Genomic DNA, 25129 nt, shown 5'->3' with positions numbered 1-25129 from the left:
GAAAATCAAAGTTGCCCCAAAACAACGACAATATCGTACCAGAGTGCAAAAATGTGAATGAATATCTCATTATAATGGCGGAAAGGTCTCGTATACAAAAATTCAACCACCCTTGTTTCATTTTCAAGGGAGTTCCAGTATGGCGGCTTTCCTGTGTATTAAGATCGGCACATGGAAACTTCAGAGGCAATTTATTCACCATTTACGCGTTTGTTTGCCGTGGAACTTTCCGAAACCCTTTAATTTATCATAATTTAGCAATACATAAGAAAAAAAGCGAAATTTGCGACAAAATGCTACTTTCTAAGAACGCAAAATCTTGCTTTTTTAGAATTGTTTCAATTTTAAATTTTAAATTGTGGCGAAAATAATTTCAACGGTTGAGAAAAATTTACAGAATCACTCCGAAGCTACTTGCCCGTTGCATGAAAGCATACTGATTATGATATTTGCGATTAACGTGATTCTAATTTAGATTGTTATGTTGTTGATGGAAGTTGAAAGAAAATGGAATTTGTTGATAATTATGAATGTGGATCTGTTTCATTCCTGTTTATTGTTAATCCTAATTTTTTCCTGTTATATTCATTTTAGAAATGTGCTATTCTTTCATACTGTACCTGATTTTTCTTTTTGTAATACAGGAGCTTTGAACTTTGCACGTTCTGTTTGCTTTTCATTCAGTGATAACGACTCTGCAATTTAGGTGTATTGAAAATGAAGTTTTTTGAAATTCACATTTGTTGCTGCATTATATTTTTCTTTCTATAATTGCATCTTCTAAACTAAGATTTTACCAAAACTCCTACCATGCAGAGTAGAGTGTATACTCTTATCATTTGTATCACGGTGAATTCAGTGCAGATAAATGACAAATTGTGTATTCAATGAAACTGATCTGTAGGTTTATGTTGAACCTTGGGATCTATCAATGAGCACGTAACGTTGAGTTTGAAATTATTTCGCGCACTAAACGTGGAAACAATTAATAGAACAACTTACCTCTTAAATGACGATAATACTGTCGAGGAGATTAGATGCCGCTTTTGCCTGCTAATCTAGATGACGTTTTGTAATTGTAGTTCAATGAAATGGAGTATGACGTTCCCTTTGGTTAGGTCACTTCATTTTTACTCTTTAAGTGGTTAATAACATGCGTAGAGCATTAAACTTTTGCAATTAATGAAGTTCATTTTTTGTGCAATATTCATACCTTTGTATAGAATGGAGATCAGTTGCTATTTGTAGAAAAGTGTGATGCTTTGATCCTTATTATTCCAACTGATTTTGTACTTTCGTTGCTTTATAGTTTTACTAAATTTGCAAAGTTGCACTAAAGTTGTTGCAATTGTTAGTAATGTTGCTGCGATTTGAATAGCCGCCTTTTGTTAAACATGTGTTGCTCAACTGAACTTCATTAGTAGTTGATAATGTTATGTACAATCATGTCGTGCAAGAATGGATGGATTTCGAATGTTTCACATTGAATAATAATGCCTCCAGTTGTTATTTCTTTTGTTATCCCCTGCACAATTTAGGAAGATATTGCACAGTGAATAATTAGTAATTCATGAGATTGAATAACAGTAACAAAATTCTGTATGTAAAAATTACACGCCAAATTGTTTTGTAATTTTTGCTTGAAATGAAGATTTGCAATTTTCTGGCAAATTAAGTTGCACGTGAATTTTCATATAGATCATATAACATTCAGTAATAATGTAATATAAAATGAAAGACTACAGAAATAAACTAATAGAATTAACTAATGAAAGAGTTCTTGGAAAAAACTAATTTACAAATTTAAATTAGAAATCGGTAGCAAAGAGGATCCGCAAACATATGCTTGTTAATGATATTACAGTTCTAGTAATAAGCATTACCGTTGAGAACACGTAAGAAATACATAAGCTACAACAAATTATTTTAGTGGTAATATTTCAAAATCTTTAAAAGAATTTTTTATTTTTCCAATCAAAAATTAGTTGCTCATTAAGCTACAATTAGAAGGTGTTTTTGTTATTTGCAAAGCTGTTGTCAGCAGATTACCTACTTTTCAGATGTCATATTAGCCAGTGGTGAAATGAAATATCCATGTGAAGTTTTGCTGGCATTAAGCAGCGTTTCCTCGTTGCGGCAACCAAGAAAATTCTCCTTGTCGTCATTTCGCAGATGTAAGTGCATCCCTGCGAATAGCGCTTGCATTGGCTGAATATTATTAGTATCGATGTGCTTCGTTTTCTGGGCATACTTTATTGCATTTCTGAAATTATTTACAGCAGTTTTGTCATTCAGGCGAACATGAGACTGCTTTTCAAGCAGATTAACCAAGTCTTCGCTGAGCTCCCCCTCTTCCGTGGAAGGCATTTCAATATTCACGTCATCAAACATTGAAGCATCGCTGCAAAGCGGAAACTGTGATGGCCCATCATCGTGAAAAAATGTTCTACGATAAGATAGCAAATTCATAACTGCCTGAAAAAAGCTTAAACTATGATCCTTCAACGTCACAGACTGCAAATTTAATCAAATCGAACAAATGTCAATGTCGATTGTAAGCGAGTTAAAACGCTGAAATGATAAGAAAATTAAACCAAATACATTTATTTTGATGCTTAAATTCAGCAAATTAAAAAATCAAATGATAGGTTGAAGAAATAAAATTATTCAAAATTCATTATTTTACCACAAATTCATTAGATTACTACGTCCCTTATAATGATGACACATCACTACTGCACGAGAGCCCAGAAACGCAAACTGGTGTACTCAAATATATATATACACTTATGAATAAATAGCTATATCAGAAATTACCTTCGTGTTTTGAAAAAGTCTGCAAAGCTGATGCATACGCATATCAGAAATTTCCTCCACCACCGATTTGTCACAAGAATAATATCTAAAACAAAAGACAAAAGAATTAAAAAACAAAAAGCATACTGTCCGTATTATTAATGAAAAGAAATGTAATCAAATATTCAATGCAATTACAAAATATACGTCAGCTCATGTGAAACAGAGAAAGCTGGCAAGTAAATAGTCGACAAATTAAAAAAGGGGTTTTACTTTAAAACATTTTTTTCATGATCGCATTTGCAAAAAAATGTTCAAATCAGCACAAATTGACACTGAGAAAATGTAAAATGCAAAAGAAAAACAAAAATGCACGTATGAAAAATCATCTCGTTTTAAAAAATACACGACGATAATGTTGAAAAGAAGGAAGGAGTGTTACGGACAACAATCCAACAACTGTTGAGGTGACGAAAGGCGTGGTTTAAATAAAAAAATTCGTCTATAAAATACTGCCCGGCAGAGAAAAGTTTGGTTTTCAGCAAAACCCATCATATAAAAGTACAAACGTGCAACCGACCGACTTGTGTTGTGGCAATGGAATAAAATAAAATAAAATATTTGTTGAAAAAATGTTGAAGAGAAAAAGTAGGATAGTTTCCAGGACCCATTTTTGAGCTGAATCATGCAGCAGACAAAACGCAATTGTTGTTACACTGACAAACCGAGGAAGAAACGCACTAAAAATCTCCCCTCTGTGCTTGGTCGTCGTATAGTTGGCTTCTCAGCTGGCAGCTGCTGCTGTTCATGTTCGGCATAGAACGAGAAATGTCCTCGTGGTCGAGAAAATCAGGTCTAAAATAAGGAAGATGATGCAAAATTCGACATTGACTTCTTCTGAAAACAGCATGCACAAATTTGGAAGGAACAATCTGTTTTATTTACAAAATCGTTGGCATCGGATCCGTTGCGTTTTTCTCTTTGCGAAAAAGCATACTGAACCGTCGCCGACCAGCGCCCATGCTTCTGTCGACGGAGGTGAACAAGCCGCGAGCTGTCCGATCCAAAGCGGCCGTTGAATCCGAGGCCATTTCCAGAATGCTGTTGAGCACGGTCGACGCGGCGCTTGGACGCTGCGACAAGGTCGAGGAACTTTTCGACATTTTCATCTCGCTCAATAGCGGCTTGCCACTTTTCCACAAAACAGCATCCGACGGCAGAAGCAAAAATTCACCTTCACCTTCCGCTGAACTGTTCCTCAACCGATGCTTGCAAGACAACTCTGAATGTGATTCATCACTCTGACAGCAAAGCAAAATACGCGACGATTCTGCATTGAAAAAAAAAGATGAAAAATGGTCGTGTAATATTCAAAATAATTTTCCACATTGTGTCGCAGATTACAAATCAAAAAAGAAAGAACAACAATACACACACACACACACACACATGTATATATATTTATTTATTTATTTACATACCATTGTCCAATTCTTCAATTTTTTCAGATGGCGATTGGTTGCCACTGCTTGCAGACTGCTCGTCAGCAAACGCCAAAACCAACGAATCCAAACCACGGCAGGAAGACGGCTCCACAGCAGTGTTGCCATTAATTGTAGAAGAGTTGACGTCTGTACAATCACAGTTCAAAGTAGTAGAATCTTGAAACCGCTGCACCGCGGCAGCAGAATTCGCCGTACTCTTGGCTTCTTCATCCACGCAAGGAAATCCCAACGAACCGTGCAAACCTTTCAAACTGCCACCTTCTTGCAAAGAAACGTTGCATGTGTCGGCAAAACTGTCGTATGTGCGAATGCTCTGCAAAAAATCGTTCAAAGCAAAGCTGTGAGAGGATATGCAAAATTTCAAACCTTGTCGTCGAAACAAGCGGTTTCAAATGTTTTCGTACTCAAAGCTTCGACATTGAAACGAGAATGCCTTTCAGCCGCCGGTACCGTAGAGTCACAAACGTCCACCTGAATCTGAATGCTATTTTGACCACTGGCATCGCTGCTGACAGAGGTGATGAAATTTTCCGAATCCTGACGATCCACTTCACGCAATAAGAACGCCCTTTCTTGCATCAGCTCGTTGCGCACTGAAGTGAAGAAAATGCTATTTACCAGAATTAGACAAAAAGAAAAAACTCTAGCAGTTTGTTTTACCTGCCGACGAGACAACAGTTTCGTCACTGTCCAAACGAACGCCGCTGTTGCTTGAATTCACACCGCAATAACCATTTCGGCACAGCGATACCAGTACAACACCGTATACATAAGCCAACAAAATTGGCACACCGACACCTGAAACAATTGCACCGTTTCAGCTTTTTTTCCGAAATAAAAAATGTGATAGATCATTAAATTTTCTTTTTAAATTTTGCACCATTCATCAAAATTTCCCTACAACGACACGATAAACAGCACACATACTGATGGCTAACGAAGCCAGCACAGGGCTCAATACTACACCACCGGCAACGCCTCCTAAAATGGCGAAAATGCGCTTGAATTTCGTACTGTATTTTAAGCGCTGATGAATCTAAAAATCCAAATACAAAATACATTAATAGATGCTTGCAAAATTACGCTACATCCAATCACCTTTCGACCAATCCACACTGGAAAACCAAAAATAATCGCAGGCACAGCGAGACCGGCCACTAAAGCGATACCAACTGGCGCTCCCACAAGCATGCTCACTTGCCAAATTAATTTCTTCTTACGCGACCACGGTTTCTTGCCCCAAAATGTACAACCTGATGGACTAAAAAGTAAAACAATCACTCACTCAAATAATTAATAAATTGTTCTCTTCTGCTTTTGCAGCTTATCAGACGATGATTACCTGAGATAGTGCAAGTCGGATATCTCTTTCAAACAAAGCCAGCAAAATTCAACACCGCATAACGCGCAGATCATATGATTGCACGAACCGTCATTCATTTTTACTATGTATGTTTTACACCGGGGACAAGCTTTCAAATCGCCGGCTAAAAATACCAAAACAAAATCAACACAGTTAAACAATTACAATTAACAATGCTTTCAACTTACGTTTAACGTTCACATCAATTTGCATGGGCGAGTCGGCCACTGAACGCCTAGAAGCCTTTGCTTCATCGCACGTTTGATTCGAATGCCAAATCATTTTGCAATGGTAACAAAATGACGCACCGCATCCGATCCTTTCACATTTAATTTCTGGACAAGCAGCACACCCTGAGGCAATCACGGCATAACTGTAAGAAAAAAAAAGAACTTCACAATCAAAAAATAATAACAATCTTATACCATTAAAATCATTACCTACAATCTGGCGCAGGACACCAACGCGTGTCCGGATCACTCATCAACACACGACGCACCGAAAATTCTTCATATTTTTCAATTAAGTGTGGCTTATCTTTCAATATACTGTACACATCATCCGGATGTAGCATTTCGTTGCATTCATAGCAAGTTAGATTGACGCGACTTTCCAAAATTTGAAGCTGTAAGTACTATTAAAAAAAATAATAAATTACTGACCAGAAAAGTCATTTTCAAGATGCTGCTCAAAGCTGTGAAAGTAAGAAGTCTCACAGCTTATCGCAGTTTCCTCCTATTATTTGATAAACAAAAAAATTATAAACAACCCTGAAATCATAAGTAATTATAGATAAACTGTTTGATTGAAAATAATTACTAATCAATCACAATGAATACAAAATTAAGTATAATTAGTATTTTATCATCTTCCTTTTAAATTAAAGTTTTACCTAAAGCTCAAATAAATAATTGGAAAATACCACCATCACGTTCAACAAGATGCAGACCCTAATTACTTTTTAAAAACCACAAATCACTTCAGTTTAAATTTTTTTAAAGAAAACTTAATTTCACCACACTGAACATTCCACTCTATAAGACAAAAATAATATTATGAATTAAATGAAATGAAATTAGTGATTAAAAATGAAATTAAAATAGTAATATTTCATCATTGAAGCGTCTAACAGTGGGACAACATACATAATTAAAGCGAAACGACAATTTAAAAATAAAAATGTAAGAGTAAACAAATCAATTATTCACATTTCCAACAAGCAGAATGGTTGATTAAATACTGCGCTTTCCCAATATATACAAGAAGGTAAACAATATCGAAGAAAATTGGTTTTCTTCAAAGGGAAGCAAAATTAATTATTTTAAAACAAAATATGAAAACTAAATCTGTCACAGCATCGGCACAGATTATGATGATTAATTTGAATACGTTGGTCACTTAGTAAAATGAGTCGCTGAATTTTAACAAATTATCAACTAATATAACACATAAACACTCGTGCAGCTAAAGTATTCAACTTTATATTTAAATACTGCATGACGTACTTCAATCAAGCAACTCAGACAAGCTCGATGATTGCAGCAAATCAAACGAGGAAACTGCTCAATCGGTTGCCGCGTGACACACACCGGACATTCTTTGGTTGCACCTTTGCTAACTGACGGCAAAGCAGATGCTTGTTGGTCATTGCAGAACGAGTCGGGCGTTGGTTGCATCGGAAAAACCGACTGACCATGAACGGAAGACGAACCACAGTCGGCACTTGAGTGGCCCACGCCTTCGACCATGTCCGCCGCAAAATTTCGCTCCTTTGAAATGTCCACCGCCATTGCTTTCCTACAAATTACTTTTGATCAGAATTTTTTGAAATTAATAAATATATAGAAAACTTTAATTACAATAATTGAAGGAAGTTACCCTTTTTTAAACAGCTTTAAACAAAACTTAGTTTAAACAAAACAGAATTTCAGAATTTAAAGAGATGAGCTTCAAACAAGAAAGGAAACATAATAAAACAAAACAAAGAATAACATACTTCGATTTCCGCTTTGCTCTACGTCCAAAGCGGAAAAGCGCCGACTTCCGCGCAGCGGATTGCGTAGACATGTCACCTTTTTTGTCATCGTTCACTAAGCGTTCATGCATCAGCTAACAGAACCATTCACGCAACTAAAATTCTGCGATGGTTTTCAAAAAATATAAATTATATTTAAAAAAACAACACGCTCAAATTATAACCAAATAAACAATATCATTGGAAAATGAGCATGAGCAACAAGTTTTCCAAAACAATTCTAAAATTGAATTAACATTAAATGGAACTAAAAACGGAAACTGTAAAATGAATCGTTCAAAATTTTCTGAAGAAGAAAAATTAATGGACAAAAAGTGACTTGTGAACGATTTGAAACTAAATTTAACAAAAAAGAACTTGTAAAACAACGTTACCACAAGACAAAACCTGCAATTAATAAACCAGGATCTAGATTTGAAGCACAGTAAGAAAAAAACATTGTGATAATCAAGTAAAATTAAAATTATTAAGTTCAATATTTAAATGAACTTGATAGCTTAGATAATTAGCAAATTTTCCTTTATTTTGAGCTTTTTGAATTTCTGTTTCAATTACGTAAATGATGAAACTAAGTAAAAACATGACGTATTTCACCTTCACAAGGTGCAATGTGAGCTACTCTTACGGCATTTATTTTTCTAAAAACTGCATTCATTATTATTCAAGCTATAAAAACATTCCAGCAATAACTGTTTTTCTACAATTTATGAAACTTAAAGTAAAATAGGTAATAATTCACCTAAACAGCTTTTCAGTAACTAACGTCACAAATTAAAAAAGCTTAAATTTGGACGTATCTGTAAAATAATAAATACACCTCACCAATATTGTCTGAAAACATGAACGATCGTATTAATAATTTCTTAATTGCTTAAATACAAACCGAGAGAGCAATTTAAAATTAATGTAGTTCATAAGATATACAAACATTATCATACAATACATGATTCCCAATCATCAAAATATCATTAGCTGTAATCTGCATTACTTGCTACATTATGAAGTAAAATTTATAACATAAATTATTGCCATTAATAATGAATTATTAGTAACAGCTTACTGGCAACATTAATATCCAATGTATTAAGAATTTCATTACATTCACTCTTATGACAAAATCTTCTTCATGATTAAACAAAAAAAAGCAACTGCGACTGCAAATAAACACATATGGCAACAAATAGATATGGCTTATGTAAAAAGCATGTATTTGCAAATACGTCACTGGACAACGTGCATGTGGCTTTGCTTTTTTTCATTATAGAAACTTACTATTTCATTAATTTTCCTTATTAGCACTAGTATTAATAAATTTGAACCATAAAGAAATATTTACAATACTAAGATTATCATAAGCAAAATTTTTAAAGTAAAAATATTGCATTATATATATTCAGTTCTGATTTTTACCCAAAATCAGTCAAACAAAATTATTCCCACAGTTTCATTAAACAGTCAGATTAATTAGCTGTTTCTGAAAAAAATAACTGCTTTAAATACTTATTTTCATATTTTAAATGCATGTTTGACAGAATATTATCAGCAAAAAAAAACAATCTACAATGCCACAGCTTTTTCCATTCTGTAGAAGACAGTCATCGCTCCAAATTACGCTGTACATTCAATATCATTCAATGGAAAATATGTATTTTTCTCTAAAAACAATAGATTTATACATATCACCATTCAAAACGGAAACTTCACTCATGCGAGCATTAAAAATATGAAAATTAGTTGTTACTTTTTGCAAGCTGACAAACCTGAAAAATTAACTATTTCACCGCTTCTCGTCTGTCCAACACGCTTCAGAATAAAGGAAAATGAACACCTTTAGATTTCCAAATAAATTATCTAAAATATAATTATCAAAAAAGTCTAAACATCGAAAATTACTTAAAAATGTCTATCTGTTTCAGAAAAAACTGAATCATTCAAATATTCATTATCCGGAAGAGACTTTCATCATTAAAATTTCAAGTGAAAATTTTAATAAATAAAATATCATGCCTTTTTCATTTCAAATGCTACGCTGTAAGCTGCACAATGAATGAAAACAACTGTAACGCAGAAGCTTACTGTAAGCATTCCACATAAACTATAAAGGTATTATTTATGTAATCATTATTAAAAGCATTTCCTGAAATACCACATTAAATTAAAATATAATTTCGAAACACCACAAGTAATGATTAAATTGCTGCTCTGTTTATATGAAATGTCATTGACTCAGAAATGAAATATTTATCCATCTGAGTTTTTGATTATTAACAGAAAAATTATATAACATTAGAATTTTAAAGAATTACTAAAAATAATGTTAAACTACTATTTAATTTCTTGCATAAGCGTATCTGAACTATCATTTTGGTGGGCGTTTATTTACTTCAGAAACACTCAAAAAAATTAATTTCAATTAAAAATTTTTAGTTTTAATTTTAATAGTTTAGAGATGCATACTTTAATAATCAGAGAATGTAATTCAATTTCTCAAATAAAATTAGCAATCAGGTTCAAATATTACTGTAGTTTAAGATTTGTTGGAGATTACTGTTGTGCAGTCATACATTATAGAAAATGGTAAGGAAATGTTGTACTTGTTGATTTTGTGCATAAATTTTCATTTCAGGTAGAAAAGAAGAAAGAAAAGAAATCTAAAGCTAACAATCCTATGCGAAATCTTCGCATTCGCAAACTGTGCTTAAACATTTGTGTTGGTGAATCTGGCGATCGTTTAACAAGAGCCGCCAAAGTTTTAGAAACTTTAACTGGACAGACGCCCATATTTTCTAAAGGTAAGGATAATGAAATTTTTGGTTTTAATATGCAATATTTAAAAATCAGTCACTGGTTTGTATAATTATCAACGTATATTTATAGTTTGTGTAATGCATAGTTACATACACAATGTAGAGTTCTTAAATTAAACGCGACTATTTTAACGTTCATTATTCTTCACTTGTAAAATATAGCTAAATGCATATTTATACATTTAGCTCGTTACACCGTTCGTTCATTTGGAATAAGGCGTAACGAAAAAATTGCTGTTCATTGCACGGTTAGAGGACCGAAAGCAGAAGAAATTTTAGAAAAAGGATTGAAGGTATGTGTTGTTTTAACTTGAAGAAGGATTTTAATGTTTCTGTTTTTTAGGTTAAAGAATATGAACTGCGCGCAGACTGTTTTAGTGAATGTGGAAATTTTGGTTTCGGTATTCAAGAACATATTGATCTTGGTATTAAGTATGACCCGGCAATTGGCATTTATGGAATGGACTTTTATGTTGTTCTCGGAAGACCCGGATTCTGCATTTCAGAACGACGCCGTTGCAAAAGCAAAATTGGCGCCAAGCATCGTATTACCAAAGCAGAATCGATTAAGTGGTTCCAACAACGGGTACGACAATAATTTTATCAAGCTTTATATTCACTTGAAAAATTCCTTCTTTAGTTTGATGGTATCGTTCTGCCGAGCAAGAAGAAATGAATCAAACAACAGTAACTTAGAATAGTGAAATGAAATTGAATAAAAATAAATGGAATTCAGTACTGAGTAGAGCAACTGATTTTTAATTTGCATTTAAATTACACAATTATCGTAGTTTTCGCGAACAGAATGGAATACATTAGCAGGATGTTTTGCTGAATTCTAAAATTTCTCAAAAACAATGAGATCTTCATTTCTGATTAATCCTTACATTGCAGCTTATTCATTCACGCATAATCAAGTAAAAGAAATCACATCTCCAAGGAGCAGAAAAAAATTTTTCTTCACTTTCACATTTTGGTTTCAGTTGCCGTGTTTGCTTCGAGCGGTTTCGATCTGTTTGGGGCAGTTAATTTTTGCTTGTTTTCTTGATTTTCTTTTTCCAACTGCTTGCCCAAGTATTCCCTTTAGAATTAATATGCAATAAAATAACAAGAAAAAATTTAAAATTTCATTTTCTCAAATAGACATATTCTGAAACCAACTATTAGCTGAAACTGTCGTGAGCAAAATTAGAAAGCGACTGAAAGCGCTGCGACAAAACTGATATATAATCAATGTGCACTACTATATCTTTTCAGAACTGCTTACCATGCGGCATTAATCATCACTGTCTAATTTTGCTCACTCAGTGTCACTAATAGTACGGTTATTAAAAGAATATCCAAGCTGGCCAAGAAAAAGTGAATTCTTACCAATTGTGAACCATAATTTTCTGTACAGACAAAAGTGCGTGATAACGAACGTTTGGATCTTCATGAGTGAGCAAGCGCATTACCATTGTCTTTCCATTTAACTGCTCAATAACGCTGTAACAAAAAAAATGCTTACTGTTCTTTATAAATAAGAGCAATTTTTACGCCATATTTATTATTATTATTTACGTTTTTCCCCTCGGATAATGTCGAACATATTCTCCAAGATCATGCGCAGCAACACACAAAATCAACGGGTCATTACCCACTTCAAGTACTTTAATTAATATCCTGAAATGGTATTGCATTTCAATCACTTGATCCGGCATTTTAAATTGAGAAATATTTTTCAGAACACTATGACATAATAAAAATGATTTTAAAAAATTACGTTTAATCATAATTTGAATCATTTTTGTACTTACTTAAGTACTTCAAAATTTTTCTCATTAAAGCGCTGAGTATTTTCTTTCCAAAATTTTTCCGATTTGTGAACAGGGCTCCATTGCAAACGGCCCGACTTCACTTCAGTCAGATATTCATCAAATGAGCTGCAGTGAAAATAAATAAATAGAGTAATAAAAAATACTGACATCAAGAGTGTTGTAAATAAAATAAAATTCACCTCAAATCTTGCACGCTGCTTTGTAACCTATCAGCCAAAAATTCCATGTCTTCAGTAAACTCTTGATCATCAACAGTTTTGCTCATGAGTAAATCTAATGTCTTGGTAATTTTGCACTGCACCATTTGTATAGCATTTTCACGGGCAATGCTTGCATCTTCCGGTTTTTCGAGCAAGTTCTACAAGCGGTAAAACAAAAATTTTCCCCTTAATAATCAAAATACCGTAATTGGAGAAAATAATTTTACTCGAAGAGTTGCCAACGCTATTCGTATTACTTTCTCTTTTGATGTTTCTGAAACAACTTCTGCTATCGTAGAAATTACACCAAGCCTAAAAATTATGCTGCTGCTATATGTAAACTCGTTTCAACATCACCTCATATGAGTGTACCTATGCATTTTTTCAGCAATATCAGGACTGAAAGTTAAACACCAAATGCAAAAAATAAGTTGGTACTGTAGCTGAAAATTCGCTCGACCAGCCAAAGTGGAAAGAATACTAAAAAATGAGCTATTTTGTTCAATCAATAGTAAATCAATCATACAAGCATTTACGTTGAAATGCCATCTATGTTGACAAAAGCAAACCGGTACTCTTCAATTCGAAGCAACATTTGTAAACATCTAGCTGTGGTATGAATATACTCATTTCCCTGAATGAAAATTTTACATTACTTTTTTTAATTCCACAAAGCTATATATACTCACAGGAGTACGAAGACGATCTTTCAACCACGTAAGAAAGTAAGTTAAATCTGCCCCATCCATGAGATCTACACCGCAGCAAGCCATTTTAGTAATAATTAAACTAACCTAAATAATTATCAATGCACAACAGCCATAACCGAATTGGTTATTGAAACAAACAAGCGTGACAAATCAAAATTAAATATCAAGACTGATATTGAAATATTGATTTTCGGAATATTCTTCGAAAATCTGCAACAATCAATGATCATAAGATAAGCAAATCAATATTTACTTGCATTAAATTGCAAAAGTAAAAATGAATTGCAATTTTGAAATTGCGAAAGATAAACATACTTGGTTAATAACAAAGCCATCAGCTCTTGTTAAAAGAGCCAAAAATGGTGTCCATACCGACTGTTTTTCCTTTCGAGCATAACTGATGAACATTTCCACTCGACTACGGTCTTCCTATTAAACAAATTGCACATTTAACCTGAAAACAAACGTGAAAAAAATTTCACTTGAATCATATCATCAATCATTGTTAGAACACATCGGACCGTTTGATCTTTAGATATGTTGGACATCAGACTAACAAACGTGCGGGCACACTAAAACCGACAAAATGTCTCTAAAACCATAATTAACAATTTCCTTACAACCTGAAGTTTGTTGTTTTCTAAAAATGCCCTTTTCTCTTCACCCTTTACTGTTTCATATGCTGTAATGAAGTTAAAATCTTCTTGTGTAATCATACTGCTTCTGAAAAAAAGTGAAAAATTCCCATTAATAGCCATTCACCCAATATTCATAATTCAACACAACTGAACAGTCCATGCAAATTGCATCATGCACACACAAGAATCATATATGTATATACTACAAAAATTAACATACTGCAAATAGCTACGCCAGTTCGGTCGACAAGTTTTCACTTCCAACGATTCCATATAAAGTTTACTTGTTGCCATAATCATATCTACGAGAAAAAGAAATTTTTACAAAATGTTTTTTCCATAACACAAGTAATAATTGCGCAATAACCAACGGCATGACGATCCATCTCTTCCTGGATCGCTTGAACATTATCCAACGGAAGTGATGCTTTCTCAGCATTTCCTTTACCATTCAATTCATTCATGTCGAATAACTTATCAATGTTGCCGACTGATCGGATGCAGTTACTGACAGACAGCCTACTGTATTCAAACGATTCACAAGTTCAATAAATATTATGGAGAAGGCTAATAACAAAATTCTTTTCAGCCATACTTTACACAAAAATTATAGCTTAATATTTGAACATCATATTTATTATAATTAATAATAAAAAAACTAACTTGGGTACTTTGAACAGACTGTATTTTTGAAGAACTTTTCACTCTGTTTATCTCCTTTCAATAGTCAAATGCCAGGCTTAATTTATCCCCGTTTTTCGTTCGGCATAATATGCATACATTGGCATTTTGATGAATCGTGGGGTGTTTCTTCATAAAAGCATTTACGTGTGCTCTAAATGCCGCACATGTTTATAACCGTGCTCATTGACCGAAATAATGCACAGGCTAGTTTTATTATACCGGATGCAAATGTGACATGCGCAATAATGTTTGCTTTCAATGATAAATATTATCATATTATCAAACTTTGACAAAAACAGTTACATTCGCTTTCAGTTTTTGCCTTTGCATTTATATATTATATGATTACAGAATTGATGGATTTTAGAACTTTTGTTTCCACGATTTTCATCTTTCATATCCTGATAAAATATCAGTGTTGTTCTGGAATAATGAATCGCTTCGTAGCTGCTCATACTCGTTAGGCACAGAGATTATTTTATCACGTTATCATGCGGTGAAAAAACTTTATTTTTATTGAAATAATTCATTAAAACTGGGCCATGCATTTCACCCATCACTTGAAACATAAATCATATAAATTTTACTGCAATGCATAAACGGTTATTCACCAGGAAAGCATCCGTATTATGCAAATTAATGTAGAATGTACGTAAATATATGTAAATTACTAAAAAAAAATGTCGGACTGCTTTCCCAAATCATTTCAATATAACAGACACGGCTTTTTCCCATAGAAAGCAGTACAAGAAATAACATTCATTTTGCAATTTCACTTCATAATTTTTAATAAATAATTTATCAACATTACATAACAAATTTAAAAATATCACCAGTAAAATTTGCAATATTAACTCGAATTATAAAGCTCCAATTAAATACTTCTACTACTTTTAACCTTATTTTGTTACAGTAAACTTACAGTACCCTTCGGTAAAGTTAGCGTCTATTTAAATAGCTCAGAACTGGCTGCAATCAAAGTTACATGCTCGTATTTCCCGCTGATGATCAGCTCTACCTCCATGCATTACTGTGCGGATCATCTGTGATGATTGTAATTTTATTTACCCTGACATGCTTGGGATGCAGTGGCCGTAGCCAGAAAAGGTTAGCAAACGTTCAAAATTAAAACTTTTCTTACCTGTTTCAAAGTGTTTTCTTCTTGTACAGACTGTACAAAGAGAAAAATGGGATTCCAAACGATACGGCAGACTGCAAAGAGGTATAATTTTATTTTATTATATTTTCAACATTTTCCCCACTCGTGATGAATGGATTTCTTTAGCCGGACCCGGCAAATGACGGTGGTCTGGTCGGCGTGCAGTGCAGCAGCGGCTTAAATGAGACAATGAAAAAAAAACGAGCATCAGGCGATGCGACACTGTTTACCTTAAACAGAGCATTGCCGCCATTTCCGATTTCTGATAGAGGATGCGATTCTGAAGTCTACACTGACTTGTCCAACAAGACGCAGTGGAAATCAACGTCAGACGACACGCCAGTTTATGCCGGCGTTTCTGAAGTTGGTGATGAACGCAACGGTGAAGCTTTGTATTGTCAAGTGCAGGCGGATGGTAAAATTTATTATGACAATATTGATGACGGTGATTTTTATGACAGTCGGCCACTGGTTTCGATCAACCGTAACGGTGCTTATGATTATCCAAAGTTCGAGAAGGGTGGAAATTTGTTTTTGCCCTGTTTTCAAGGCACGTCGATGCAGACTTGTCCAAATTTACAGCGTGACGTGTCTGAACTATACGCCGTGATCAATAAGCTTGGTAGTGCACAGCATGGCGTTGACAACAATCACCAGTGTGCACCGTTTTACCGGGCAAAGTTGGCAAGGCGACGTTCCGACGAATCGGAACCGCTGTACGCTGTGATTGAAAAGGGGAAAATCTGCACCGGCAGCGTTGTTTGCGTCAGTGGTAGAAGAATGCCTCATTCAGAACCGAGTGTAGTTGAGTTGGAAGATTACGGACCACCGTTCCCTTCTTTTCAAAATAAATATAATAATGGAAACGGTGCAAGCGTGGACGTGAAAGCTACTAGAAGTGGTAGCTCTGCCAGCACGGATGATCAGTCTTCAAATTACAGATATTTGTCCATCAGAGAACCGTTGGAAATTGTTCGTCGTCGTTTGGAAATGGACGCACATCGTCATGTGTATTCGTCAATTTCGGATTCTAGCCTTCACTATTATTCCTCTATCAACGAACCTAGCGACCAGTGCTATGAGACGGTATGACATTCTGTTTTCTTTCTTCTCTACCGCAGTTATTTTAGCTTCCTTCATCATCAGATGTGCAGCATCGTGCGTGTATTCGTGTTAATACGCCTGATTCGTCAGAATTCAATGCTGCAATTTTAACCAGCGAAAATCGAGGTATTGCTTTCATCACTTTTATTGTTTCCAAATCGCAGCTGATTTTCGTTTTATTCAATGTCGTTCCAAGATGGTACCAATGTGTTGGTGCTGAAAGTTCAAGAATTCGGTGAAGAGAACAACAACTGTGGTGACGGAAATGCTGCAGGCCCCTCAGCTAGCTATGGGATTTACGATAACATACTCGACCATCCGTTGCCAGATGCAGAAGAAGTTTCTACTAGTATGTTGTGCACGAATGATGCAAGTGAAAAATTGCCAAAAACAAATATAGCCGATGAAGATAACGTGTAACTTCCACAGTACATTTTTATAATGAGAAGCTGGACTTCAAATTTTTAGTCTAGTCAGCAGTAGATTTGCTAGTGAATGGAATGTACCCACTGTCGGTTTGATGTAAATAGTTTTATCATATTTTGACTATTTTGAAACTTGTTATGTGATTGTTTCTACGTAAATTTTTTTAAAAACGTTCCTGTTCAATTCTTGATCACATTTATGTTTGCATTCACATGTTCATACATGAAACTTATTGCTTTAGAAATGTTTCACGTGATATTTCACTGATCGAAGTGAAAAATCTGCAATAGGTCATTCAACAAGAAAACTGACTAATACCATAAGCATATTATTATAAGCGTACAGTTGTTAGGAAAAAATAAGTGACTAAAGTTAGCTTACCTTTAAAAAAATACGAAGAAAATCATGCATCAGATAATTTTCAATCGCAAAAACTGCAAGCTTAATTTGTATGAGTTTACAATTGATCGTCTTTTGAAGTGAACACTTAAAAGTGGAAAAAAAATTACAACCTGAATACTATACTATTTGATTTTCAAGTATGATTATTTCAGTTAATACTGTAGAAAAATGAATGTTTATTGCTGCAGTAAAAGAAGGCCACGTAGTAAAAGTTTGGTACCGTTTCAGAAATGAAAATAAGAAAAATTGAATAAAATTTCGGATTCAACGAGCAGTTACCTTATTTATCATAATTACAGAATTGAAAAAAAATGCAAATTTACTTCTTCAGTTCAAATCCACTTCCAAGTGCTGCTAACTTGCTAATTTTCTAAATTCTTTAATCGCATATCAGTGAAGATGAAGAAGAAATGGCAGTTGTTCCGGATCAAGCATTGTTCAAAAAATTGAACAAATAAAAATAATCCACAAAAATGTGTGAATAAGAAAAAGGTAAAACAGAAAGGGAATGTGCTTGATTTAAGAAACAAATTTTCACACATTGGCAACAATTATATTTTTGTAATGTCGACTACGCACGTCGAGACATTTCTGCGTGACCAAACAAATGATAATGATCCAGAGGAGAAAAGCGATCGCAGCGACCAGAACCCATAAAGCCCACCAAGCTCGACGAAAAGCAGCCAACTGCAACTGTTCTTCGTTTGTAAATGGAAATTCTCGACCCATACCATTTTCGGCAGCAAAGGTGGCAATTTCAGACATCAAGTCGTTCCAGAAGCTTGCCTTCGACCAACGTGCATTGTTTTCAACCATCTCCAATGGCCAAGCAAATTTCATATAATTCGAATGATCTTCATTCACCACTGGCCAAAAAATACCATGTACCGGTTGGACAGTGGGATTTCTGAAACAAAAATCATTCAATTCTCCTTTGTTCATTCACTGGTATTCAATTTACCCGAATTTTGCAAAATTGGCCAAAAACTGACACAATGCGTCAGAAATTTGGCGTTCAGTTTCTCCGTAAGGAAAGAATATATTGCTACTGTAACCTTCGGTGAAAATAAAAGCATGATCCAATCCATGGAAAGCATCTGAAATAATTTTCATTCAAACAAGCCAATTTTATTTCGATTATTTCGATTTTACATTTTATTGGTAGTTTTCGTTCAGTTCGTACTTTACGCTTCAAACCGAACAAATTCACATCAACCCATTCTTCTTCTATCAAATCTTTTGAAGGTAAATATTCAAAAGAATAAAGATATACAGATTGGTTGTTTTGCAAATAGGAATCTATTTCTTTTACCATAGGTGCAGTGAATTCAATGTCAGATTCCATCTGCATTGGATATATAATTCGACAAAGTGAATGAAAATGAAAGGGATTTTAAAATTCTCAAAAGCACATACCTTTTGAAGACTTTCGACAAATTCAGTCATTTCCCACGTCGGACCACTGCTATTCCAAATAAGATAATTGTGCAAAGCAACCTGTGCCATCAATTTCAACGTGTCATTGCAAACAAACGTATCCAAATACGGTAACAAACTCTGCTGGACAACAAGCTGAGCTTTTTCTTTTGCCATGCGTTCGTTTACAGTAGTATAAGATTTGAAGCCATAAAATATAGCTTGAAATAGACAAATAACATTTAAAAAAAATAAATTATATTTTAATATTTTTTTTAAAAAAATCTTTCCAAAAAACTAAAATGGATTATTATTACCTTTTTTGTGCGCCCATTCCAATTCAGCCGTTCCAATAAGTATTGGAACACGTGAATAATTAGCAAGCAGATGATTCAAACTGGATGGAATTATTTCACCATCTATTAAAATTTGCCCAAGACCAAACTTAAAAAACAAAATATGCACATAGGAATAACAATTAATAATCAAACGATTGATGATCATGATTTAAAAAATTTACGTCATCTGAACTAGATTTTGACGTAGGAAAACTAATTTTAAAAAAAGAATTTGAAAATACCTATGAAATACAATTTTCACTGAAAATTTGCATTTTGCTAGTAAAGTGTTTTCTTTACTAAATTTATGCTCAATATTGACACGGAAGCTACACATTGTTAAAAATGTTTCCAGTGAGAAAATTTCGCTAATTACCTCGTAGGTGAAAGCTTTGCGCATTAAAGAGTTGGAGAAGTCTGCTTTCAACTGCAAGCACTCGAAAATATCCCTTTCCGAATCAGCAGCATCGCAATGCAGTGGCTGCTTCATATAATTGCATTCATAATCTTGGTGCACTGGTTCGACATGTGACAAAGATTCTTCAGAGTTAATTTTATTCCGACAAGTTAAATACTTATACAAATTTTCAATATTCCAATTCGATTCACCAATACGTTTTACCGCCCATCCAGCTGCGATTGAACCACTCATTAAAACAGCCCGATGTAGCAGACCTAGATATATACATACATACATACATATATATATATATATATATATATATATATATACATATAAGACTTAAAAAAATAATAACAACTGTTGCGACTGCCTCAGCATAATTGCTAATAAAATTACTTTACACTATTATTACAACGTACCTTTTATTCATAAAAAATACCCAGATTAAAAATAAGTATTATTATCATTTACAGAAAATAATTTGAAAATACATTACCTTCTGCAGCTGGTGTTAAAGCAAGAAGTGAGGCGCTGGAACCACCGGCACTTTCTCCCATCACAGTTACAGAGTTTGGATCACCTTTAAATTCACGTATGTTAGCCTGTATCCATTTCAGAGCTTCGATTTGATCCCATATACCAAAGTTGCCCTTAGCATCTGGTAGTGAAGTAGATAAAAATCCTAAAGAAAACACATAATTCATGTAAATAAATACACACTATTGCCGCGCATTGCATGCAAATAATATTATTAGACAACATATTATAAAACAAATGTAAAATACTATGCAATTAATGAAAAAAAAGCATTTCTACCAAATATTTTTGAATTTTAAACAAAAAAAACTTCTTTTTACATCATTTATTGTAAACATAAGTTGAATTTGAATTAATTAAAAACGCTGAGTGAATATTTGCAAATCGACTTACCAAGCGGTCCTAAGCGATAATTGAGCGTGACCAAAGTGACATTTCTCAGAATTAAATTCTTTATTGTCACCGTCATGTCAATTCCACTGTCACTTGAACCGGCTAAAAATGAGCCTCCGTGTATCCATACAATAACCGGATAAAGCATCTCAGGATCAGAGTCCTTAAAAATAACGCACTGTGAACAGTTGCAAACGATTCAACAAATATTTCAAAAATCGAGCGCGCAATCAAGTATACACAGCTGAAAATTCAACTCACATAAGGTGAAAATATATTCAAATATAAGCAGTCTTCTCGTTGACGCTTCATATTTTGACCAGAGAAACGATCGTGTTCATGAAAATCCATAAATTGTATGCAAGGTGGGCCGTATTCATATGCTGTATGATCTCCTTCCCAAGGTTGCTTTTTCAGTGGTTTCTAAATATATTATTACTCGTTTACAAATTTAACAGACATGTATTATAAGATAATATGTAATGAAAAAATTGATACTAAAATTTGAAGTTCAGAAAAAAATATACATAATTAAAACAATGAATATGTGGGATATGAAAAGAATTTCAGCTTTTCTCGGAAAGAATTATATACATCTTCATTTATAGTGGCATAATTTTTCTCTAAATTCATTCAGCACAGTTAAAGATTGAAGAAGAAAACAAAAAGAAAAAACAGATATATATATATATATATGTATGCATATAGATAGATAGATAAATAAATAAATAAATAAAACTTACTTGAAAACGATAAATACCAACCGGTGGTTCAGCAAATGGAACGCCGAGGAACACTTGTACTTGCCTGCCGTCAATTTTCCAAAGGCGTCCTTTGATAAAACCTTGCTCAACGCGCACAGTATGATAGCCGTCAAAATGTTGTGCATTGATAAGAGAAAAAAACGAAAGGAAAGTGATAATAAGGAGATATTTTTTCCCAAAGGTTATTAAATTGTGAAATGCTAGCCAACGGGTAGTCAATAATAACAGCAGTAAGAACACCAATAATAACGTCATGATTGTTTTTCAAATTTGGACATGCTAACCAAAGTTTGTTGTTGGCATGGGTGAAATTTCAATCCAAAAACCACTGGAAACAATCACTGCACTGAGTGGATAAACTGAAAAGTAATAGTAGAACGACAATCAGCGGAGGGAGCTTGGTTAGCTGCTGCTGTGCGTTTGTGCGTGTATGTGTGTATATGTATATTTATGTGGTGCGTGCGTATTTCCTCTTTCTCTCTTCAATCTATAGCACGTTGTCGAAGAGGCGGCTGTCGTTGATGTAAGCGTTTCCTTTCTCAAGCTTGGCTGGAAAATTACTTATTCAACATATAACAGAAACCGAAATGCGAAAATTTCCCATTGCTGGCAGCCTCTCTCTATCTGGCTCGTATCCATGAAAGATAGCCGCCAGCCAGTTGTGTTGAAACAGATAATTAGTGTGATGAAATAAATTTTCACTAGTTCCGAGAACCAAGCACAGCACAGCACAGCACAGCATGTTAAGCATGCTTGATCGACCGACGTAAGTGTTGAAAATATTACGTTTGAAAATTGAAAAATGAAGACAAACGGGCCTGTCAAAAAGTAATAAATAAAGAGGAATCTTGAACGGCAAATATTCCGAACACTGGATGATTGATATGAATATTGCTAGTTATCTAATTTCTGAATTAATTAAATTAAACTTGCAATTGCTAAATTTTTCAATTCCTATTTTACAAGTAATTAACAAAAAAAACAAAGCTCCGTAATAAAGCGGATGTAGATTTTTCACAAAAAAATTCATTAAGAAATATTTAAATATTCGGAAATTTTTATTTTGATATAATTCAACAGGCATACTTTTGAGAAAGGATTGAAATTGCTTCTGAATTTTGACAAATGAATACAAATTCATGCTATATATATATATATATATATATATATGAGGGCATTGTTGGAAATAAATAATTCAGTTGGTGTTCATTTATTTGGGTGATAAAATTATTTCCAGGAAAACAAAGATGAAAGACCAATAGATCATTAAAATAACAGTGAGCAACAGAGGGAGCAAAAAAACGTGGAGAGATGCTGAGTAAGTGAATAAATAGTACTTGGTGAATAGTATATTATAAAGTTAGCTGTGATTTTTCAAAAATCCCATAAAACTGCCGAGAATCAGACAAGAAAAACCTACCTAACAATATACGTCATTCAGAGTTGAAATGAAAAATTGATTACTGAAGAAAAGTCAAAAGGTATTTTCAACGTGGAATTTCATTCACCACTTTTGCATGCATATTTCTCTGTCATTGCAATACATTTTCCAATGCTGAATAAATCGTAAATAAACACATATTCACAAGGATGCATGCTGAAGCAGGTGAAGTTGGAAAATATTCCAAGTTTTCTTTTCATGCAAATGAAAATATTACAATAACAGTAATAAATAATAAGTGGAAATGTTGTGTTTAATTTGTAAGAAAAAGTGAACCAGTGAAAGATGAAATTATAAGAATAAAACAGAAAAAGATCATGCATGTCAAAGTAAAGCTTGCATACTTACTTGTATTTTTCAAAAAAAACAAAGAAAAGAAAAAAAGGATGCGTCATTGTCCGTCGATGAAGACAGTTCGAATTTCTAGAATACCTTCCTGGTTGGTGGATTTTTTCGCCTTGGCAGGGTGGTTATTGTCGTGATGGTGCTTGTTGTCCAAACGCTGCCGGCGGTATTTCGGCCTGAAGCTGAGAACGAACAAGCAGGCGACAATGGACGAACAAGCGACCATCACCAGCATCGGCACAGTCAGATCGTAGGCTTCGGTATTGACGTCGGGCAAGGCGGTGCAGACTTGGTACTGCAACGCGGGGCCGGACAACGGTCTGCCCAGAGCTTGGACGAGGGCGATGAAAATTACGCTGTGCAATTGTCCGGAAAAAGTGACCAATCCGGCACTGGTCGACTCGGCCACTGGAAACGTGCATTCGGCGGCCATTTCGAAGCCGAGCGGGTAGGCGGCCAGACCGAAAAAGCCGAAACAAACGCATCCGATCACAATTCCCCACTGCATGTGGTACTGCAAGCTGAACAGGGTGAACACCGTACCGCTGACCACTGCCAACGCGTAGCTGACTTTGATTGTCTCTTCAAAAAGTTTGGTCCGGTCGACGAAGTAGCCGACCGCCGTGGCGCCGACCATGCCGGTCGCGATCATCAGCACGCAACAGAGGCCGGCAAAATTGTTGTCGTAGCCTCTGGAGCAGAGCAGTTGCTGCATAACCGTGTACAAAGTGTTGAATACGCCCATGCCGATGCCCAGGGCGAACCACAACGCCACGTAGGACCTGGAACGAAAAGCACGCACCAGTCCGGATTTGAAGTCCAAGCATTGGGTGGCGGCACTTTTCGACGGCGGGGTCGGCGGCATGGAGCTGCGCAACGTCGTCGTGCCCAGCAGACACACTACAACCGCCGGTACGGCCAAGATGATGTTCAACAACAACACGTCGGACGTGTGCAAGACCAGCCGAGGGGACAGGGCGTTGGCGACCATGATACCGAACGGGTTGGACAACGAAGCGATCACGTTGGCGATAGTACGTTGGTTGTGGGGGAACCAGTCGGCGGCGATCTTCGTCGGCATGAACATGATGAACGGATAAGCGCAGGCGGCGAAGCACTGACCGCTCATGACCATCACAAACCGGGCAGCTTGGCCCGCATCCGGCACGTTGCTGGTCAGTCGAAGCAACGCGCCGATGCAGTTCGCCCAACTGGCCAACAGGAAAGCCGGCCTCAAGCCAAACCGACCGGCCATCCACATGGCGAAAAAGCCGACCGGAATCGCCCAGAATATGAACACCATGCTCAGCAAGTTCGCCGCCTGCTTGCCGTAGTAGGTATCGACGAAATTCGCCACCGGAGCGTACGATATCCAGGACATCGTGTTCGACGCGTTCAACATGCTGGCCAACAGCAGAACCCACCAACGCCGCTTGTAAACTTTGAACGACTGTTCTGCGGCCGACTCCAACACCGCTTCACCGCCTGCATCGTCCAACAACGACGCACTGCCTGTCTCATCCACATCCATCTCCAACACATCCTGTCCAGCTTCCGCTTTGGAAAGAGGCCGACGCAGCGACGGCGACGTTGCATCTGCCTCTTGCCTCTGCGTCGCATCATTCCGATTCCAATTCATAGTTGGAATTTTCCACTTCATCTGCTTTTTTATTTATTTATTATCAACAACAAATATTTTTTGAGCCAATCTGAAACAAAGTCAATCGGATCCATTCAAAACGAGCAATTCAGAATTTTGAATCATTTCAATGATACAGTAATTTGAATAGTACAATTACAGAATTCAACGTATTAATCAGCTCACAAAGAGACGATTAAATCGAAT

General features: G+C 35.3%; 8 protein-coding genes across 8 annotated transcripts; 2 read left to right on the top strand and 6 right to left on the bottom strand.

Moving 5' to 3' along the window:
• Positions 1-1808: 1808 nt before the first annotated feature.
• On the bottom strand, positions 1809-3348 carry Tsp_02927 (conserved hypothetical protein). Its single transcript, XM_003379212.1, has 4 exons — positions 3239-3348; positions 2818-2902; positions 2054-2475; positions 1809-1911 (listed from the first exon to the last, which is right to left on the bottom strand). The coding sequence occupies exons 1-4, from the start codon at positions 3346-3348 to the stop codon at positions 1809-1811; spliced, it is 720 nt and encodes a 239-aa protein (XP_003379260.1).
• A 389-nt stretch (positions 3349-3737) lies between these two features.
• Positions 3738-7770, bottom strand: Tsp_02926 (E3 ubiquitin-protein ligase RNF19A). The gene is made up of 11 exons (XM_003379211.1): positions 7661-7770; positions 7158-7461; positions 6105-6289; positions 5853-6037; positions 5644-5788; positions 5400-5562; positions 5229-5337; positions 4962-5099; positions 4668-4894; positions 4278-4614; positions 3738-4126 (listed from the first exon to the last, which is right to left on the bottom strand). Exons 1-11 carry the CDS (start codon positions 7768-7770, stop codon positions 3738-3740), a joined length of 2292 nt encoding a protein of 763 aa, XP_003379259.1.
• Positions 7771-10273: 2503 nt separating this feature from the next.
• On the top strand, positions 10274-11104 carry Tsp_02925 (60S ribosomal protein L11). The gene is made up of 4 exons (XM_003379210.1): positions 10274-10276; positions 10326-10491; positions 10693-10799; positions 10850-11104. Exons 1-4 carry the CDS (start codon positions 10274-10276, stop codon positions 11102-11104), a joined length of 531 nt encoding a protein of 176 aa, XP_003379258.1.
• A 368-nt stretch (positions 11105-11472) lies between these two features.
• On the bottom strand, positions 11473-14360 carry Tsp_02924 (vacuolar proton pump subunit H). Its single transcript, XM_003379209.1, has 14 exons — positions 14239-14360; positions 14092-14173; positions 13857-13956; positions 13716-13805; positions 13549-13662; positions 13213-13317; positions 13060-13157; positions 12896-13003; positions 12751-12835; positions 12503-12681; positions 12303-12428; positions 12067-12168; positions 11878-11991; positions 11473-11587 (listed from the first exon to the last, which is right to left on the bottom strand). Exons 1-14 carry the CDS (start codon positions 14333-14335, stop codon positions 11473-11475), a joined length of 1515 nt encoding a protein of 504 aa, XP_003379257.1. The 5' UTR covers positions 14336-14360.
• A 1180-nt stretch (positions 14361-15540) lies between these two features.
• Tsp_02923 (conserved hypothetical protein) lies at positions 15541-17238 on the top strand. Its single transcript, XM_003379208.1, has 5 exons — positions 15541-15662; positions 15726-15777; positions 15841-16800; positions 16845-16944; positions 17015-17238. Exons 1-5 carry the CDS (start codon positions 15541-15543, stop codon positions 17236-17238), a joined length of 1458 nt encoding a protein of 485 aa, XP_003379256.1.
• Positions 17239-18180: 942 nt separating this feature from the next.
• Tsp_02922 (carboxylesterase family protein) lies at positions 18181-21752 on the bottom strand. Its single transcript, XM_003379207.1, has 10 exons — positions 21477-21752; positions 20995-21156; positions 20734-20896; positions 20300-20485; positions 19777-20075; positions 19380-19506; positions 19063-19283; positions 18799-18991; positions 18608-18743; positions 18181-18553 (listed from the first exon to the last, which is right to left on the bottom strand). The coding sequence occupies exons 1-10, from the start codon at positions 21750-21752 to the stop codon at positions 18181-18183; spliced, it is 2136 nt and encodes a 711-aa protein (XP_003379255.1).
• Positions 21753-21899: 147 nt separating this feature from the next.
• On the bottom strand, positions 21900-22239 carry Tsp_02921 (conserved hypothetical protein). The gene is made up of 2 exons (XM_003379206.1): positions 22081-22239; positions 21900-22046 (listed from the first exon to the last, which is right to left on the bottom strand). Exons 1-2 carry the CDS (start codon positions 22237-22239, stop codon positions 21900-21902), a joined length of 306 nt encoding a protein of 101 aa, XP_003379254.1.
• A 1090-nt stretch (positions 22240-23329) lies between these two features.
• On the bottom strand, positions 23330-24922 carry Tsp_02920 (major facilitator superfamily domain-containing protein 7-a). Its single transcript, XM_003379205.1, has one exon. It carries the CDS (start codon positions 24920-24922, stop codon positions 23330-23332), a length of 1593 nt encoding a protein of 530 aa, XP_003379253.1.
• Positions 24923-25129: the final 207 nt, after the last annotated feature.

The sequence above is a fragment of the Trichinella spiralis genome (assembly GCF_000181795.1).
Source record: "Trichinella spiralis strain ISS 195 chromosome Unknown Scfld2, whole genome shotgun sequence".
NCBI lineage: Eukaryota > Metazoa > Nematoda > Enoplea > Trichinellida > Trichinellidae > Trichinella > Trichinella spiralis.
Note: the sequence above shows the minus strand (reverse complement) of the source record. Positions and strands in the feature narration are given on the sequence as shown.